Source organism: Hordeum vulgare, chromosome 1H (assembly GCF_904849725.1).
Source record: "Hordeum vulgare subsp. vulgare chromosome 1H, MorexV3_pseudomolecules_assembly, whole genome shotgun sequence".
NCBI classification, from domain to species: Eukaryota; Viridiplantae; Streptophyta; class Magnoliopsida; order Poales; family Poaceae; genus Hordeum; species Hordeum vulgare.
In genome coordinates this window covers 153898816-153917610 of record NC_058518.1, presented here as the reverse complement: position 1 = coordinate 153917610, position 18795 = coordinate 153898816, and the positions used below count along the sequence as shown (strand labels likewise).

The 18795-nt window shown below is 41.8% G+C and overlaps 1 protein-coding gene across 2 annotated transcripts; it reads left to right on the top strand.

The window, feature by feature from the left end:
• Positions 1-9319: 9319 nt before the first annotated feature.
• Positions 9320-16949, top strand: LOC123427604 (MADS-box transcription factor 58-like). 2 transcript variants are annotated; one of them, XM_045111686.1, is made up of 10 exons: positions 9320-9500; positions 9591-9785; positions 9907-10142; positions 13698-13779; positions 15227-15288; positions 15389-15488; positions 15577-15618; positions 15717-15758; positions 15872-16049; positions 16656-16949. In XM_045111686.1, the coding sequence occupies exons 1-10, from the start codon at positions 9453-9455 to the stop codon at positions 16664-16666; spliced, it is 996 nt and encodes a 331-aa protein (XP_044967621.1). In that variant the 5' UTR covers positions 9320-9452; the 3' UTR covers positions 16667-16949. The 2 variants fall into 2 exon arrangements, with proteins under 2 accessions (XP_044967621.1, XP_044967629.1); XM_045111694.1 differs by lacking the exon at positions 9591-9785 and having other exon boundaries at positions 9325-9500.
• Positions 16950-18795: the final 1846 nt, after the last annotated feature.

The following is an 18795-nucleotide window of genomic DNA, read 5'->3' as shown; positions in this document are numbered from 1 at the left end:
GTGGTACGTCTTCACGATCCGTCCCACGAACCGTATCGCGATCCGTCCCATGATCTGTCCCGATCAGGTGTCGTACGGACGACACCTCCGTGTTCCACACACGGACATCTCGATGACGATCTCCACCTTCTTGATCCAGCAAGAGGGGCAGGGAAGTAGATGAGTTGTCCGGCAGCGTGACGGCGCGCCGATGATGGTGATGATCTATTCCTGCAGGGCTCTGCCCGAGCTCCGCAGAAAACTGATATCGAGGAAGAACTACGAGGTAGAGGTTTGAGTTGCACGTGGCAAAAGTTGTGTCTCAAAAACCCTAAAACCTCTAGTATATATAGGAGGAGGGGAGGGGCTAGCCTTGGGGCTCAAGGGATCCCCAAGGGCGCCGGCCGAGAGAGGAGAGGAGGACTCCAACTCCAGTTCGGTTTGGGAAAGGAGGAGTCCTCCTCTTCCTTCCCACCTCCCCTTTTTTTCTTTCTCTTTGGTTTTTTCTCTTTAGCCGCCATATCCCACTTGGGATGGCCTCACCAGCCCACTAAGGGCTGGTGCGCCACCCTTGGTCTATTAGGCTCTCTCCCAGGTGGGTGGGCCCCTACCAATGAAAACCCGAAACCCGTTCGCCACTCCTCGTACACTGCCGGTAATGCCCGAAATCTTTCCGGAGACCAAATAAAACCATCCTATATATCAATCTTCGTTTCCATACCATTCCGGAAACCCTCATGACGTCCGTGATCTCATCCGGGACTCTGAGCAACCTTCAGTCACCAACACCTATAACTCAACTATACGAAAATGTCGCCGAACCTTAAGTGTGCAGACCCTACGGGTTCAAGAACTATGCAGACATGACCTGAGACACTCTCTGGTCAATAACTAACAGCGGAACCTGGATGTCCATATTGGCTCCTACATATTCTACGAAGATCTCTATCGGTTGAACCTCTATGTCAAGGATTCATATAACCCTGTATACTATTCCCTTCACTACAAGAAATCTATTAATACATGACAGATTCAATCCGTCACGGACCTGCACAAAACTGTCGTGGAAGGGTAAACGTGATGAACGTGAGTTCCGTCATGTATATCGCGTCATAATTTGACCATGGCACGCTCCATGACGAACATCCAAATCCGTCACGGACCATGACGGTTTTTAGCCGTCATCGATGGTAGTCAACTCACATGCACATAACGGCATTAACTTGTGTACCACATCATCATCTGACATGGATCTAACATGGCAGCCCATGTAGCAATCATGTGGCAGCCCATGTAGCAATCAGCCCATCTAAAATTTTGGCCCATTAAATTTCAACTCATTCCAAGAGTGGTGGCCCATACAATATTCAACCCAATTACAACTTAAGTCCATTAATTTTAAGTAAGGCCTACTAATTTCATTCCAGTGTATTATCCCATCTCTCATTTCTCTTGGTCTATGGAAATTTAAGTGAACAATATGTTCACATAAAAATATATGTGGATGTCATTCAGATAAAAATAAAATAAACACACCCAAAAAACACACGTACATGAGAGAAAAAGACCCAAAAAAGATTAATTTTACAAGCATGTCTTAGAGGACACTATGCTACTCTACGACCAACACTACCCAATGCTCCTCGAACGTCAGCCAAGGGTCATCCGGCGTTCCTCGTCGTAGATCCAGCCATCCAAACCGAAGTCATGAGAATGCATGTCTTTGCTGAAAATGCTCCCATAAACCTATATGTGCCACATGATGAAAATTATGTGAGACTAGAATATTATAGTCAGTAGGTTAAACTCGAAGTAGCTTATACACTTTATCAAGTTCTATATTTTTCACTCCCACGATGCAAAGTAGTGAAACTAATCAATCATGTGAAAAGAAACACGTAGTGGCAACACAAATGATGAGCATGCATAGAACAAAAGCTGGTAGTAAACTCCACTATGCTTATTTGACATGAAGTTCTAAGCTATCACTACACTAAACTCAAATCAAGCTACGAAAATATCCTGAATAATGTGTGTGAAACTTTAAAAAAGTTACAAAAAGTAAGTCAAGGGGATGCACTTTGTTCTGCATTTAGAGCTCTAAGTTGCTGATGATAAAAGTACAGTTTTCAGGTTTGCTCTCTAGTACTACATTCACGCATCTGTAGAACAAGTCCATTCTAGCAAGATATAGAGTCGCAACTGAATTTATATCTAACAAGTCCATTCTAGCAAGATATCGAATTCCAAAGATCAGTACGATAGAAAATTGAAGGCCAATGCACGTTAGACAAAAATAGCTATATCAAAACATGATTTGTATTTAGATAGCAAGTATCATCCAGATTTGGGGTAAAGTGAGGAGAGGCTCACCACACTAGGAGGCAAGTGAGGAGAGGCTCACCACACTAGGAGGCAAGGACGATGTAGCCGTCAATGGGTCGTCCAAGCATTATACGATAAGATGCAGGGGCCTAGGGGGTGCTGGACTTGCTGTTGCAATATATGTCGCTGGAGTAGCTAAAGTTCAGCTACTCCAGCGACATATATTTCGGTACAGAGGGAGTAGTAGGTAAGCACAACATCTGCAAGATCCCCACAAATTCTTAGTAAAAAAAGATTTTTATCTGGAACCACTAATCTGATTGACAACCCATTTCACTATTGACTTGAGATATTTGAAATTATATCCCATGTTGATATATTTTAATGAATTATTTTGATAGTAATTGCCTGTTTAATGTCACTTATTTGACTATAAATAACTTAGTTACCAGGTTCAGGAATGTCATTATCTACTCATGTAAACCTTATTTTTCCCAAACAGAGATTGCACTATTTAATACATTGAATAAGCTATACGGTATAGTTAACTGCTCAAGAGATAGCGGAAAAGTTCAAGGCATGGAGCCTGGTTCAGAAATTACTAGGGGAGGGGTGCATCCTTCATCTTATCGAATCTAGCATATGGCCATGATCATTAATTCAGAATTATATTATTACAAAAAGATTGTTTGTTCGTACATGCTTCTCTTAGCAGGACTATACAAAAAATATAGCAGCTGTGGACCACCACCCACAGTGTCCAAGAGTAGGATTCTAGTGGCTGAGTACAACTCAAGTTAACTCAGTCGAAGAGCCCATCATTATAGCTTACAAAGAGGGTATAGTTAAGAGGAGAATCAAATATTATCGGTATACAGATTGAATGTAGTGGCTGCAGGGTGAGGTGTGAATATGTTAAGTTGGATTTGTGCTGCATAATGGATTCAGTTGAATCTAGTGATCACATCATTCTCGCAGAACTAAATTCAAAGAAGTTCAAGCAGCCAAAAGATTCAGATTTAATAATGTTTCAGTATTCGAAAGGCCATAGATCTGGCAATTCTCCAGAAATAAAAATCTATTTCAGGATCTAAAAAAACAACAGGTTGTGCTTCATCCGCATGAACATAGCAACTACAGTAAGATCAATGCTGCATGTTGTAGCTGACTCGTATCAGCCTACAACTAATCACACGATTTAAGGCCAGGAAGCACACTGTGTGTTACTGTAGTGTAAGAAAAACCAGTGAATAATTAGAACTTGTGAAGTACCTTTGTAAGGAGGCTCATCTTCTCATTATAGGATTTCTTTATGTTATGCACTTCTTGTTCAAGGGAAGCAACCAATTGTTTCAGCTGAAAAAGATGTTGGTTATTAGATAAATTTTAATTACATCAACTATCATAATGTTTACATAATGAAACAGCAACAGATAGCTAAATAGCAGCATACACTTGGGCTGGTGTTAATAATGGCCTGCTCGGTACGATGGAATCTTGAGGCATACATTGTCTTTTATATCAGAAGTCTCCTCGCATTCTTGCATACAAAGCAAAGACCGAGAACTGCGTCCTCGACCAAAGAAGAAATTCTTGAGGAATGACCGATTGCCTCTAATATCATGACTAGTGTATGTAGAGCACTAATTTGGATATTTAAGTCTTTAGGGCTCTCCTTTGTGTAGACAAGAAAACATAGCCGATTATAACTATAAGACGCAAGAGAATGATAGAAGGTGTTCTATCATAGATCACAAATGTATAAGATAAAATTCATTTCAAATGTATGATTAATCATTTTACTTATTATTTAAAATATAATTCAATGCAAACGAACAATGGCGCCATCAGAAATAATTGGTAGATGGTACCAAAGTAGACGGTACACACATCCACATCTATCTTTACCATCAACTTTACACAAATAATTAGTAGACAATACCAAAGTAGAATCAAGTTTTTTTCTTCTGAAGATGCAGATTTCAACTATATGTAGATGTTGAGACAACAGTGTCTAGTGATTTAGCATCACAACAATGTGCATAGGACAACAACGAGAACATCAATCAGTACAAATAGCAGCATTCAATCATCACTGTATAACCAGCAATCACACATATCAGCAGCAGCAGCAGCAATACCACCTGTATTTACCTCCCGACGGCGCCGTCCCTCCCTCCCCCCAGGTTTCTCTGATTTGCGTGATCTGAAAGAAAATCGAGGGATGGACGAACCTGCGATGCGGAGGCGGGGAAACGAGCTTCGGAGGCGTTCCGCGTTCACAATACTTGGGTGCTTCATCATTGTCAGCCATACTGAAAAGTGAAAACATATACTCCTTGCCGATTAAGCCTTCTTTTCTGCACGTTGGGATGAGAATCAAGGGGGGTTTCAGGGGGTGAAACTGACACAATACTTGGGTGCTGCTGTGGTTATGAATACACGTTCTTTCATCATTGTGAGCCATACTGAAAAGTTCATGAAGAGCATGCACTACTGACGAAATACTAAGCAGTGACACAATAACTCTACTTCAGCAAGAAAGCGAGCAGAAGCACTGCTTCGAGATGGCAGGCGTTGATACTCTATTGCACAGAATTAGAGAAAGAAAGGCTCTTCCCTGTTGCCCAGGCAACAACATGAATGGCCAAGGGGCATTGACAAGAATAATTCGGTTTCCCTTAGCCCTTATCATCTCCTGAGGTGAGTTCTTACTTCTTAGTAGGCTGTCAGATCACAATAAGTAAAACCGCCCAAACTACCACTACCAGGATCTGTTCCAGGAAAGCGCGTATGCAGAGAAGCAACAATTCTCGCGTTCCACAGTCCACAGAGCAATACTCAGACCGGCCCAAGCTCTAAACGCAATTGATCCAATTTTCACGCTAATCAATAGTCAAATTCGGTCAACGAATCAGAGGGACAGGGGGGCGGAAACGTACGAAGTCGCCTCGGTCGCAGGTGAAGGGGAGGAAATCGATCTGGTGGCAGTCGCCCACGCTGCAGTGCCGCCCCAGGTCAGGGAACTCCGGCGTTCCCATGGCCCGTCGGAACCGCGCGGCCTTCGGGAGATCCGAGCAAACTCGCCGACTCGCGCCCGTCCGCTCCGACGGCTGCCTCGGTCGCTACCACCGGCAGGGAAGGGGGGAGAAGGTCGCTCGCACGCACGTACGCGGAACGGCGGAAGGGGCACATACGCGGAACAGCGGAGGCGGGGAAACGAGCTTCGGAGGCGGCCGTCGGCATGGTCCGTCGACTGGGGAAGGGACCGCCGCCGCCCGGAGAAACCCGACAAGGCCGGCGGAGATGCACCAACGATGAAGGCAATGCGAGAATCCGAAACCCTAGCACGATTCTGAGTTTTGGGCGAGTGGTAGAGGCCGAGAGAGGAAAATCTCTTCAGAGGGGAGAATGGACCTCGACGAGGGGAGCTCGACGGTGTGCTCCACGGCGGCGATAGCCGCCAGACTCGCCGGAATCGGGGGTGGGCAGTTGTGGCGGCTGAGGGAGAGGAGAGAACGGGGATTAGGGTTAGATTGGGCGTGGATTTTGTGTCGAATAGGCTGGCTCGAAATTTTGCAGGGCCGCGTCCGCAACTTAAAACTTTGGTTGTCCACGTGCGGTCTCTCGAAATTTCTCGCGCCATATCAACAGTAGCTATCGGTGACGGTCTCGTGGTGTATAAAGAAATCAAAATGTAGGCCGAACAGATCTACCCGTGACAATTTCAATGACGGTCCATCTATATCCGTCATAAAGGGGCTATCCTATTGAGAGGGGAGTCACACCCTGCTCACCCATGACGTTTTTCCTGACAATTCAGAGAACGTCATCAGAAATCCGTCATGGATTAACAAATTTCTTGTAGTGCTTTGTCCTTCGGTATGTTACTTTCCCGAGATTCGATCGTCGGTATCTCTATACCTAGTTCAATTTCGTTGCCAGCAAGTCTCTTTACTCGTTCCGTAATACAGGATCTCGTAACTAACTCCTTAGTCACATTGCTTGCAAGGCTTGTTGTGATGTTGTATTACCGAGTGGGCCCCGAGATACCTCCCCGTCACACGGAGTGACAAATCCCAGTCTTAATACATGCCAACCCAACAGACACCTTTGGAGATACCCGTGGAGCACCTTTATAGTCACCCAGTTACGTTGCGACGTTTGATACACACAAGGTATTCCTCCGGTGTGCGGGAGTTGCATCATATCATGGTCATAGGAACAAATACATTGACATGAAGAAAACAGTAGTAATAAACTGACACGGTCATATACTACGTTTATAGTTTGGGTCTTGTCCATCACATCATTCTCCCAATGATGTGATCCCGTTATCAAGTGATAACACTTGTCTATGGTAAGGAAACCTTGACCATCTTTGATGAACGAGCTAGTCAACTAGAGGCTTACCAGGGACAGTGTTTTGTCTATGTATCCACACATGTATTTGTGTTTCCAATCAATACAATTCTAGCATGCATAATAAACGATTATTATAAACAAGGAAATATAATAATAACCAATTTATTATTGTCTCTAGGGTATATTTCCAACACTTCGGTCTACAAATAATGTCCCATTCGGAAAGCATGTATTTTGTTTTGTTTTCATCACATTGCCAGAAAAAACATGATCGATAGAAGTCTAATCTTTTCCATGCACCTACATGCACTTCAAAGAAAAATAGTAGAAACATTAGCATGCTTGTCAACACCGAGTTGATCAGAAGAAACCTTCCACCATAAGACATTAGCTTACCCTTCCAGGAGCTTAGTTTTTTTTCAAATCGATCTTCAATGCATTTCCACTCCTTATTAGATAATATGCAATGATTAATTGGTATACCTAAATATGTAAATGGTACGGATTCCAATCAACATCCAAATAATTGTCTGTATGAATCTTGTTCTCCTTTGGTCGGCTCCCCTAAAATAGAATAATTCACTTTTGTTAAAATTGATCTTAAATCCTGACAACTTCTCAAAGATACACAAGACTAGCTTTATATTTATTTTTTAGAAAAGGAGGCTTAGCCCCGGCCTCTGCATCGAAAGATGCATACGGCCATATATTAAAACAAGCTCAAGTCTCAACCGAGTACAACTGGTTCAAGAAAAACTGGAAAAAAGAAATAAAACGATACAAGACGCCATATGCGTCCAAAACTGGCGATGACAATAGATCTAGATGACTAGACACCTATCCGATTAATATGACGCCATTCAAACCGGTTGAAGATACCCTGAGCTACCATCTCCCAACGGACACACCCAGTAACCATAGGCTCCCTGGCGTCCACAGGGATGAGTAATGACCACGTACGGATCAGTGCGGTAACCCTGAAGATGACCTGCAAGAAGTTAAAATCACGTCGGCGGTTAAAAACTATGTCATTCCTGCAGTTCCAAATGGCCCACAATAATGCACACACTCCCACGCGAATACATTTATTAGTTAAAGTATCAACCCCTGTAACCACATCCCAAACAACGTGTTTATGCTATTAGGAGGAGTAATATTGAAAGCAATGTGCAGCGAGCACCAAACCAGTGCCGCCGCTGCAGGTAGAGATGGTGGGTTATGCCAATAGGTCGTACTCACAAGACAAACTGGATTGTATTTCTGAGGAACAAATCATAGCGTTCGGGGGCATTGCTAATCCGATGACAGCTGATCGGATGTGTAGTCAAAGGATCCAAGAACAGCCTGACGTGGATGATTTGCAGTTGGGCCGAGCTATTAGAAGGAGTAATATTGAAAGCAATGTGTAGCCAGCAGCTTTATATTTATAGCCTTTGTCATATCATATTCCATGTAAATAATCGTGTCATATGCATATTGTAGTATGGATACATCACCATCCACTAGATGTGGTACTAACCCACCTATCTGACCATCCTCTTTGGCCCTGCGAGTGAGGATGGCTAACATATCCACCACTATGTTGAACAAAATAGGAGACATTGGGCCCCTTGTGTTAGGCCCTTTTGTGTCTGAATATAATGACATGTGTCATCAGTTACCTTAATACCAATGCTACCCTTTTGCACAAAGGATTCAACCTGCTTCCTCCAGGAATTGTCAAAACCGTTCATACGTAAGCCCTGTTCGAGGAACGACCATTTAACCATATCATACACCTTCTCAAAATCCACTTCAAAAATCACTTCATCTAGTTTGTTTGATTGGATTTCATGTAATGTTTCATGTAGTACAACCACACCCTCTAGTATGTGCCTCCTTGACATGAAAGCGGACTGAGTTGGTTGGACCACATTACGAGCAATTCTTATCAGCCGATTTGTACCAACATTGGTAAAAATATTATAGCTCACATTAAGGAGGCATATCGGTCTGAACTGCTCAACAAAGGTTGCCTCTTCCTTCTTTGGCAACAACGTAACCATTCCAAAGTTCACGTGGAAGAGGTGGAGTTGACGATTAAACAAGTCTTGGAACATACGCATGAGGTCGCATTTAATGATATGCCAGCATCTCTTGTAAAACTCTTGTAAAGGGGCATCATTTGTTGCTTACTCAGCCCCATGATTCCGTATGTATCCCAAAACTCTGCTATTTCATGAATAAAGTTAATTTCAACCCTTCAAATATTGAATTGATTGGATATAATAATTAAGCAAGTGTCTCCGATGTCTCTACTACTTTTTATTTTATGAATTACTCCTTCCATTTCATAATAATTTGCAAGCTATAATATATCTTTATCAACTTTGGTAAGGCTAAAACGTTGAGGAGCAAATAAAAAAAAAATAGGTCCGAAATTTCCCCAACAATTTTCACATTTCTTTTGCTAATAATTACATACTTATTGGAAAGCTGCTCAGGATGCATCCACTGTAAATACATAGATCAAGACCACACAAAAGAAGAAAAAGAGATGTGCAGAGGGGAAATGAAATCAAGAAGAGTCCAGGAGGAAGAAACACCGAGCTTTTTTAAAAAAAAAAAAGAGAGAGGAAGAAATACCAAGGGCCACAGCTGCCACTACAGAGTACAGACCATCGCCTCTCCACCCTCTCCTAGCCTGCTACCTTTCTCCTTTAAACACACGCTTCTCCCTCATTTGCCTTCCTCATCTCTCACTCTATCCATCTCATTTCTCTCTAGCGCCCACGAAAACAAACATGCAGATACTCAACGAGAAGCTGGCTACACCATCCACAGGCCTAATGGTAATTGCTTCTTGCTGTGAAACTATCTTCTTCCTTAAGTATCCGTTTTCCTAAAGCTTAAGATTTGGATGCATATGTAACGGGTAGTAGAATAAAATCATGGCTGCTACTGGGTGGGGGAATAGTAGATACACAAGAAGAGGGAGAGATTCGGCTAGGGGTCCTTACTCTGTAAGAAAGCCACACGGAGAAAAGCACCACCAAGGAGAGGAGATGGATCACACCCTCTCCTTTTCTTCCTATCTCCAAAGAAGGGTCCAAGAAGTAGCAGCTCAAGAGAATCCGGTATATTTACAGCCCAGCCAGAGATACAACCCGTCGGTTTTGGTTATGCAGATCCATCTATTCTCCATTATTGATGCAACTTTTGGTGTGTGTCACTGAGATTTTGCGTTGCTGCTCCAAGGTGAAGGAGTCCGTGTCCCCGGGCTTGGGATCGGCGGGTGCTGCTGCTGAGAAGATGGGGAGAGGGAGGATCGAGATCAAGCGCATCGAGAACACGACGAACCGGCAGGTCACCTTCTGCAAGCGCCGCAACGGACTCCTGAAGAAGGCGTACGAGCTCTCGGTGCTCTGCGACGCTGAGGTCGCGCTCGTCGTCTTTTCCAGCCGCGGGCGCCTCTATGAGTACTCCAACAACAGGTGCTAGCTGCTCTCTTGAATTCTTTTTGTGCAGGCCGACGCATACATGGCATATGCTCATGTGATGTTGCCCAAATTGGAGCTGTTTTCCTTCTAGCCTTTCGTCTTGGCAAAAGGGGGCGAAAGGGGAGCTGCATCTTTCTTGCTATACTCGTTCCGTTGATTAACTGTCTTGTTTATTTCCGTGCTTCTCGAGGAGGGGTGAAAGAAATTCCAGCAGTTTCTTTGTGCGTGCGCCGTAGCTTGCATCTGCGTGCTTGTGCTGATGTGTGTTTTCGTTGCTGGTTTCGTTAGTGTTTCCGTGAGGTGAGCTAGATGTCTGCGTAGATTCAGCACAGTGTATGCCTTGTGAAGCATGTGTACATGCTTTCTCTGCTCTTCTTGTGTGCAATGGGTGTCTGGGTTTGCTTGGGGTTTGTGGTCCTCTTCTTTTCTTGCTCCATTTATGTTCTTTCCTTTCTCTCTCTCTCTCCTCCTCCTCCGTGTGTATGGGACGAAGGAGGGGATAGGAAGAAGCTGAGCCTGCTTACATCCGTCACACCTCATCATGATATATAATCGGTCGAGGATGGCAGAAATACATGTAATCACACAAAATATCACTACAAATTATCATCTGATTCTTATCTCCTACTTCTATTTTCCCACCTGTATTGCTTAGCTTAATTACGTGTAGGTGCGGATCTACTAGTTCGCAACTTTTTTTCTCCCTGGGCTTGGTATATCCATCTGCAGTAACTCTGTAAGACTGTAAGTGCATGCATGATCCTCTCTGTGGGTGTGTGTCACACACAGATGTAAGCCACGATATCATCAAGCTTCTTTTGCATCATCTCCTTCTGTTCCCCACCGATGATGGGTTAGGGTTAGGGTTCCGTCACATGTGCCCCCATCTCTCTCTCTGTCTGTCCCACCGCGCGCTGTAGATGCTACTGTTGCCTGTGCGTGTGGTGCTGGTGGCAGCGGCACCTCTCTCCTCATTAGAGCCATGTGTGGTGTCCTATTGATAAGCCAACGATCATCACGCCAGCTCTGGGTCCCTAGCTAGCTTCTGGCAGCACCACTGTACTTTCATGAGGCGTCAAAACAGTGAAGGCAGCACCGCTGCAGTAAAGAAGAAAATAATGTACTGTAGCATGGCTTTCTTTTTCCTCTACTTTTGGGGCCGTCTTTTTTCTGCGGGGAACTTTTTTGTGCCCTTTGATTTCTATTAGCTGAAAAGAAATGCCTATGTGCGAAACTAACATGTGTACTCCCTCCGATTCCTAGATATAAGTTTTTCTTAGGTTTCATTAAGGAACTACATACGTATGTATATAGATATATTTTAAAATATAGATTCACCTATTTTGTTTCGTATATAGTTCACGAGTGAAGTCTCTTAAAAAACTTATATGTATTTGGAAAAGTATGGAGTAAGTAGTATGTACATTTCGGTGTCTATCAGTTGCTGATTTGAAATAGAAGGGCGCATCAAATAACATGAGGAAAATAATAATCAAGTAACATGGAAAACATGACACTTTTTAAACCTAGTTTATGTATATTTCGGTGTCTTTTTACATACATATGCATATGTATAACAATATCAAAACTTGAGAACTGCCCATGCATGATACCAACGCACGTTTGTGTTACAGTTTGTGAACTTTGGAAATGCATACTTATTTGTGCTTGTCAATCTAAAAGGGAAAGTAAAAAATCCATACCATAATTACAATTTAATAATTAAACCAGGGACACCTTATTACGGAGTTTTTCCATTTGCTCTCAGTTCATAAAATCTTGAATACTGGCGTCATATAAATATAAGTTAAGATGGACAGAGTAATTCTTATTAAATGTAATAAATGAACCAAATTAAGCATCAGATGAAGCATTAGTATGCGTTCATAAATTTGTACTGCAATTTGATATTGCACGTCCAAATTTATTTATTTATTTCCCGGAGACATATATCCACGGTAGTCTTTATCGAAAAAATATATCCACTGTAGTACTCTGTGTCAAGCGACAGCCTCTCTCCGGTGGTTTATGTGTGTCTACAGTGATGTGAAGGCTGCCCTGCGTACGGAGGTACGGCGCCAATGGCTGGCACGGTCAGAATCAAGCCGTACGTTGCATCGGGGGTACTACCACAGAGAGAGAGTGTGTGTGTGTGTCTCTGTGTGTGTGAGAGAGAGAGAGAGAAGATGGGGGAGAGTGATGAGATCCATGGATGGTGAAAAGGGACGGGTAAAAAGAGGAGACCCTGCATGCCGTGGTTCTCACCTAGTAATAATCACTGGGTAATAGGGCGTGTTCTCTCTGTTGCAGCGAGTAGCATGGTCGACGATGCTAAGGTTCCGTCCAGCAGTGAGAGAAATCCGTGGCAACAGTGCATATCCTTGTGAACAGTGGTTTTGCATTATTATACCTGATGCATTGGTGATGTGACATTCCCTTTTATGTGCGCAAAATAGAAAAATCTAACCTAAACTTGCAACAAATTCATAAAATAAACTGTTTTTTAAAAATTTCACGCGTAATCTTTTTTTACGATGTTTTTGTCTTAAGCACCACACTATGCTACGTGACTCTCGAGATCTAGTGTGGCTTTATAAAAAGGTCACACAAATGATTTTTTTTCAAAAGCAGCCCACTTCGTGAATTTGTTGCATGGTTTGGTTAGATTTGTTCATTTTGCCTCGTCGGTGGCCGTAGCAGCTGTAGTGGTAATTATGGTATCTGAAACATGTATTCTGTTTTTGTGTGTGTGAAGTGAAACAGTTTCTTTAATGTTGCTAGGAAATATAGTGATTTTCCGTCCTGGGAAATATAGTGAGTTAGTGCGATCACCACCAGACAATATATATATATATATATATATATATCGCTTCGCTACTGACTATATTGATTAATAATATGAAATTGGCCTTTCGATTCAATAACATAAAATACAAGCACAACTGATGTAATTCTCTTGACTCACATACTCACATGGGAAAGGAAGTCCTCGGTAAAGAGCGACCACACTGTAGTGCAAGCTAGGTAGCTTGTGGAACAGGCTTGTGATGGCACACATCTTTGCCCAGCATGACATGTGATGTTTGTGCTTCGTCGACCTGATGGATTTCACATTGTTCTTGCTCAATACAACAGAGCAACTGCATATACATGGTCCTCAAAAGTACGAGACACGTGCAATTGATTTGGTTCTATTTTTGGTAAGGGTGTATCTGGACTCTATATTAGTAATGATGTGGTAAGCAACTAAAGTCAGGCTTCTGAATCTTGACAACCAAAATATTGTAAGTATGCAATAAGATCACATTAATCTTGATTGATATAACTAATCTATTAAAATATCCTCCCAGATCTGCCACGTTATTCTATAAGTTGGTTGAATCAAGTTTTTTCCAGAACAATCCGCTGTTTATTCCCGGAAACAGAACTTTGAATTATTATTTAGTACTGTTCTTTTCAGTTAATGAAGTTAATTATTACTGTTATTTGAATATATTTTTGATGTTATTTATGCTTTTATTAACTCCGGTGGTGTGTACCTAAATGTAGCGTCAAGGCAACCATTGAGAGATACAAGAAGGCAACTAGTGACACCTCCAGCGCTGGTACAGTCGCAGAGATCAATGCCCAGGTAACATCATATGTCACTCAACAAGTCAACATAAAATATTTATAGACCCTAGCAACCCGGCCCCTAGGCTGCATGCAGTCCTAGTCTTACTAGCTAGGAGCTTCATCCTGCTAGTCAACATTCCATTTAACTGTGCTCCAGCGTACAAAATAATTCCTTTGAGGAAACTCTTCAGATTGGACATCCTGGTCATAGGGAACTTGTGGTCATTACACTCTACTCTAAAGAGATCATGTTTGGACCAGCAGACCATATTTATCTGTTTGTGTGCACAGTGCACTCATGCATCATTCAGACGGGAGACGGGAGAGGCGATAACGTGCAAACTGAGGTTTAGAAATGCGCTTACATCTGTTTCGGAAAAAGGAAAGAAACAAATGCACTTACAATATAAGTTTATGGTTAATTTGTTGATCGGATTATATGGGTTTAGCATTTCTCTTGTTTAGATTTGTTGAAATCTAGATTTAGTAGGCATGTATTGTTGGTACGTACCAAGTAGCAACAGTAACGATATTTAAATAGGACACCAGGAAAAACAGTTTTGGGCCATGCTGCTTGCTAGTTTACCTGAATAACATATATTTTCATGTGGGTTACATGTTAGACAAAGGGAAAATGATACGTCCGAAATAAGAACTTACTCCCTCTAGAGCTAAATATTTGTAGTTGGGGAGAACTAGACTAGTTCTCTCCAAATACAAGTATTTAGGTACGGAGGAAGTATAATTCATGTTATTTTATGTATATACACATATGACGACTTCTGGAGCCACCAGTAAATATTGTGGTATGGTAAAATGAAAAATACCATAGTGGAGTGAGTTAATTTGTCTTCATGAGTTTACTTTCTCTGAACTTAGCAAGCGTTTGGTTTAGTAAGCAATTTGGATATTTGATTTTTTGGAGAATATCATGTTTTAAAAAAACATAATTTCAACGTTATTTGATGTGTTTGTCATCGATAAGTACGACAGTTTTATAAACTCTAGTATCTCCAATACTGTAGTATTTCTGCAGTATTAATAAAAAGGTCTTGACCTCTTTTCTCTAAACCAAACGAGAAAACTGTGGTTGTTAACGAGAAACTGGAGTATTGTCAATTGATTTATCTTAAGTAGATGTGAAGCAAAAATATGCTATTGTTTGCATAAATGTAGTTATCAAGAAAAATACTAAAAATATATTTGGAGAGTCCGCATTTACTTTACTTAAGTGGACCTAATAATGCATGGTTTTGATGCATGTGCATGCTATACAAATAGAATGCTGGAACCACGAAGAATGAGCACTACTCTTCTCGTAATTTCACATATATGAAATGAATACCTATTAGTGGAAATTTACATTAAGCAATTGTGAATGAAATCATGGAATATTTATTTGTTCTTCACCAATACCAATATCTGGATAGTTTACTCACTGCACTCAAATTACAAACTTGCAGCACTACCAGCAGGAATCTGCAAAGCTGAGGCAACAGATAACCACCTTGCAGAACTCCAACAGGTTCATTTTTTCCTCAAATCAGCAACTTAGTTAATCTCAACTTATCAAGCAAGTTGGATTTACTTTTGTAAATAAACTCCTGCCTACGTTCATTCCTTAGGACTCTAATAGGCGATACCATGGCTACCATGAGCCACAGAGACCTAAAGCAGCTGGAGGGAAGGCTGGACAAAGGCCTAGGAAAGATTAGAGCAAGAAAGGTTCAGTTTTCTACGAACACTTGCAAGAATTCTGTTGAAAAGAACAATTTTGTCTGTCTAGTTCCTGACCTTCACATTTAATCTGCAGAATGAATTACTAAGCGCTGAAATTGAGTACATGCAGAGAAGGGTAACACAGTAGAACAATAGCATCTTTTATTCTTGCAGCTTTTTTCCTTGTTTTGAAACTAAAAGATTTAAATTACAAGATGAGTTATATATATTCAGGAAATGGAGCTGCAGAATAACAACTTCTACTTGAGGGAAAAAGTAAGTACCTAGTATATTTACGCAAGACAATCATGTGACTTAGATGAGAACTTTAAGCTATACATATAGCAAGATACAAAATTTCTCCAAGTCACGAATTAATCTCGGCGCAGGTCGCTGAGACTGAAAGGGGGCAACAGCAGACGTTGAACATGATGGGGGCGGCTTCCACATCTAATGAGTACGAGCAAAATATGATACAATGTGATCCGAGAACCTTCCTGCAGTTCAACATCATGCAGCAGCCTCAGTACTACACCCAGCAGGAGGATAGAAAAACCTTCAACTCAGGTAAAATATTCTTCTAGCCACTCCAGGCATGGTTTTCACTTTCGACTTTAGGAAAAGTTCAATATCAACCAAAATCACCCGAAATCAGTGAGTTTCACTGAATTTTTGTGATTTCGCCAATGGGCCCAAATATTCGTTTGAATTCAACTAAATATCCAAAATAAATTAAAATAATTGAATTTCTCTGTATTGCTAAAATACTTTGGCCGAAAGGTAATATTTCAATGTCTACTGAAATGACTGAAATTGGTGAATATCATAGAAATCTCACTAAAACTATGTATGTATATATTCATTTAATTAATCTTAATTTTTTATAATGCATGTGAATAATTGAGCATATCAAAAATTCCAATGGAGAGAATTAGTTAATAGACATGCAACATTCTGGAAGTAATCGTTGCTAGATATGCAACATTTTGTTAGTACAATTTCTGACTCTTAGGTCTCTATGGGCTATATAGTACTAGTAGACACAGGAGAAATGACACACCCCAGACACTGGGAGCACCTAAGTATTCAGACAAAGACGAATATTTATGTGCGTTCCTTAGCTATAATCGTCTATGTAATCTAATGCTTTAGTGCTCTTATCTGTCTTTGCAGTTGAGAGGTGATGGATGCATCCATGCATAGCTGTGTCTCTCATTTACTTCAAGTGAGATTGAAGCTATATCCGTGCACTATAACTAGAACTTCCTTGAATGCATGTGTGTATTTCTATACACGCAAAATCAATTTTATCCCATAATTAAGGCTTGGCCACACCAATGCAATGTATCCATATGTATTGCGATGATACGACTTAACTCTTTCAGTGCAACGCACGTACTTCTTCGCATATATCTATGTAGGAGTACCTTTTTCTAAATGCAATACTACTGGTGGCGATTTCATATACATCTGTTTTATTATCATATACATTTTTTTTTGGAAAAGGAGGATCAGTCCATCAATCAATGCATGCAGCTATTTTATTAAGCAAACAACCAAACAAAATCTTAAATTGTGCAGTACATATTAAAACTTAGATAAAAACCGCTTGCAAGCGAAAAATAACTGCCACATCCGGCAAAAACAAACAAAAAGACTACGATGCCTATACACAACATCCGATGAAAACAAACAAATAGACTACAATGCCTGTACACCTAGTCTATTAGTAGCTCGCCATCCTAACCGACTAAAGATAACCCATGCTACCATCTACTAGCGATTGCACCCAATATCCATAAGCTCCGTGGAGTCCACATGGCTGAGTAACGACCACGCACGGATCCAACCTGTAGCTCTGTGAATAACCTGCAAAAAATTGTGAATACTTTTGCCATTAAAAATCAGATCATTTCTCGTGTTTCATATTGCCTAAAACAGCGCACTTATTCCAATCCTGATATGATTCGCTATGGTTACGTCCACTCCGTTGAGCCACGTCCTAAATAGCGTGTTAATGCTTGTTGGTAGAGAAATGTTAAAGGCTATTTGTATAGTGCGTCATAAAAGTTTACCAAAGGACAATCAAGAAAGAGGTGTTTAGGTAAATGTATCATATACATACATGAGTAACTTGGAACCAACACAAGAATGGAGCAGCTTAAAAGCACACACCTAATTAACTAATTGGAGTACAAGTCCACTAACTGAATTTTCATGGAGGTCGGGTCGAAGTTTTCCTGCGGGGTGGGCATCCTCCGGGGGGGGGGGGGAGCAGTGCGATCGACACATCGCCCCACCACTCGTTGCCGCATTTGACATACGAGTCTGCCGGCTTCTTGATCCCCGGCTCCCATAGCGTGCCGCCGTGCTCTCCAGCTTCGTGTTAAACCTCTCCTTGCGCCACAAGTATAGGAAGTTAAAGATAGAGATACATATGGTTTGTTAGGTTTATTTCCTTCTGTCTCTTCTTCTGCATCCTGTTTGTTAACAACCGAACCATGTAAAGCTATCGAGACTTCTCTCGTTCCAATCAATATATACTACGGGCTCTCCATGTATGGTAGGTTGAGACGCTTCCCATAACTTTCTACATGCTATACACTGCAATCATCTTCCTCCTCATCTAGTTACTTTTCCAATCTCCGTTGCCAGGTTGTCTTTCACTCGGTAGTCTCCTCGGGCCTGAGTAATAATGTCTCAGAACCACTTAGTCGATCCAATTATGTCCTCTGGCGAGCACGAGCTCCCTCCCTATTCTTGGAGCCGGCCTCTTTGGGTACGTTGATCAAACTACACCCGAACCTTCCAAAACCATCACCAGAAAAAATTCAGAGGGGAAAGATTAGGTCGTCCCAAACCCTGCTTACACCCTCTGGCTCATCCAGGACTAGCAGATCGTCGCATACAACCTTCACAACCTCTCCAAAGAGGTGCTAGTCCAAGTTGCCTCCCTATAAACCTCCCATGCCATCTGGTTTGCACTTACCAACATGTTCGCCGCCCAATCTCGCTCCCGCTACAATAGTGCCCGCACCTCTCTCACCACTGCACAAAAACGATCCCAACCTTCTGCCTCCTACTTCGGGTATATGCGCTCGCTAGCAAATGAACTCGCAGCTGCGGGTAAACTTGCCACCGAAGATGAGTTGGTCTCCTTCATTACTTTAGGGCTGGATATGGACTATCAGCCGATCATATCCACCCGTGATGTGCGCTTGGAGCCAATCACCATCGATGATCTCTTCGAGATGGTGGCTACATTTGATCGAAAGGTGGAACATTTCCACAGAATTGGTGAGGGTGCCTTTAA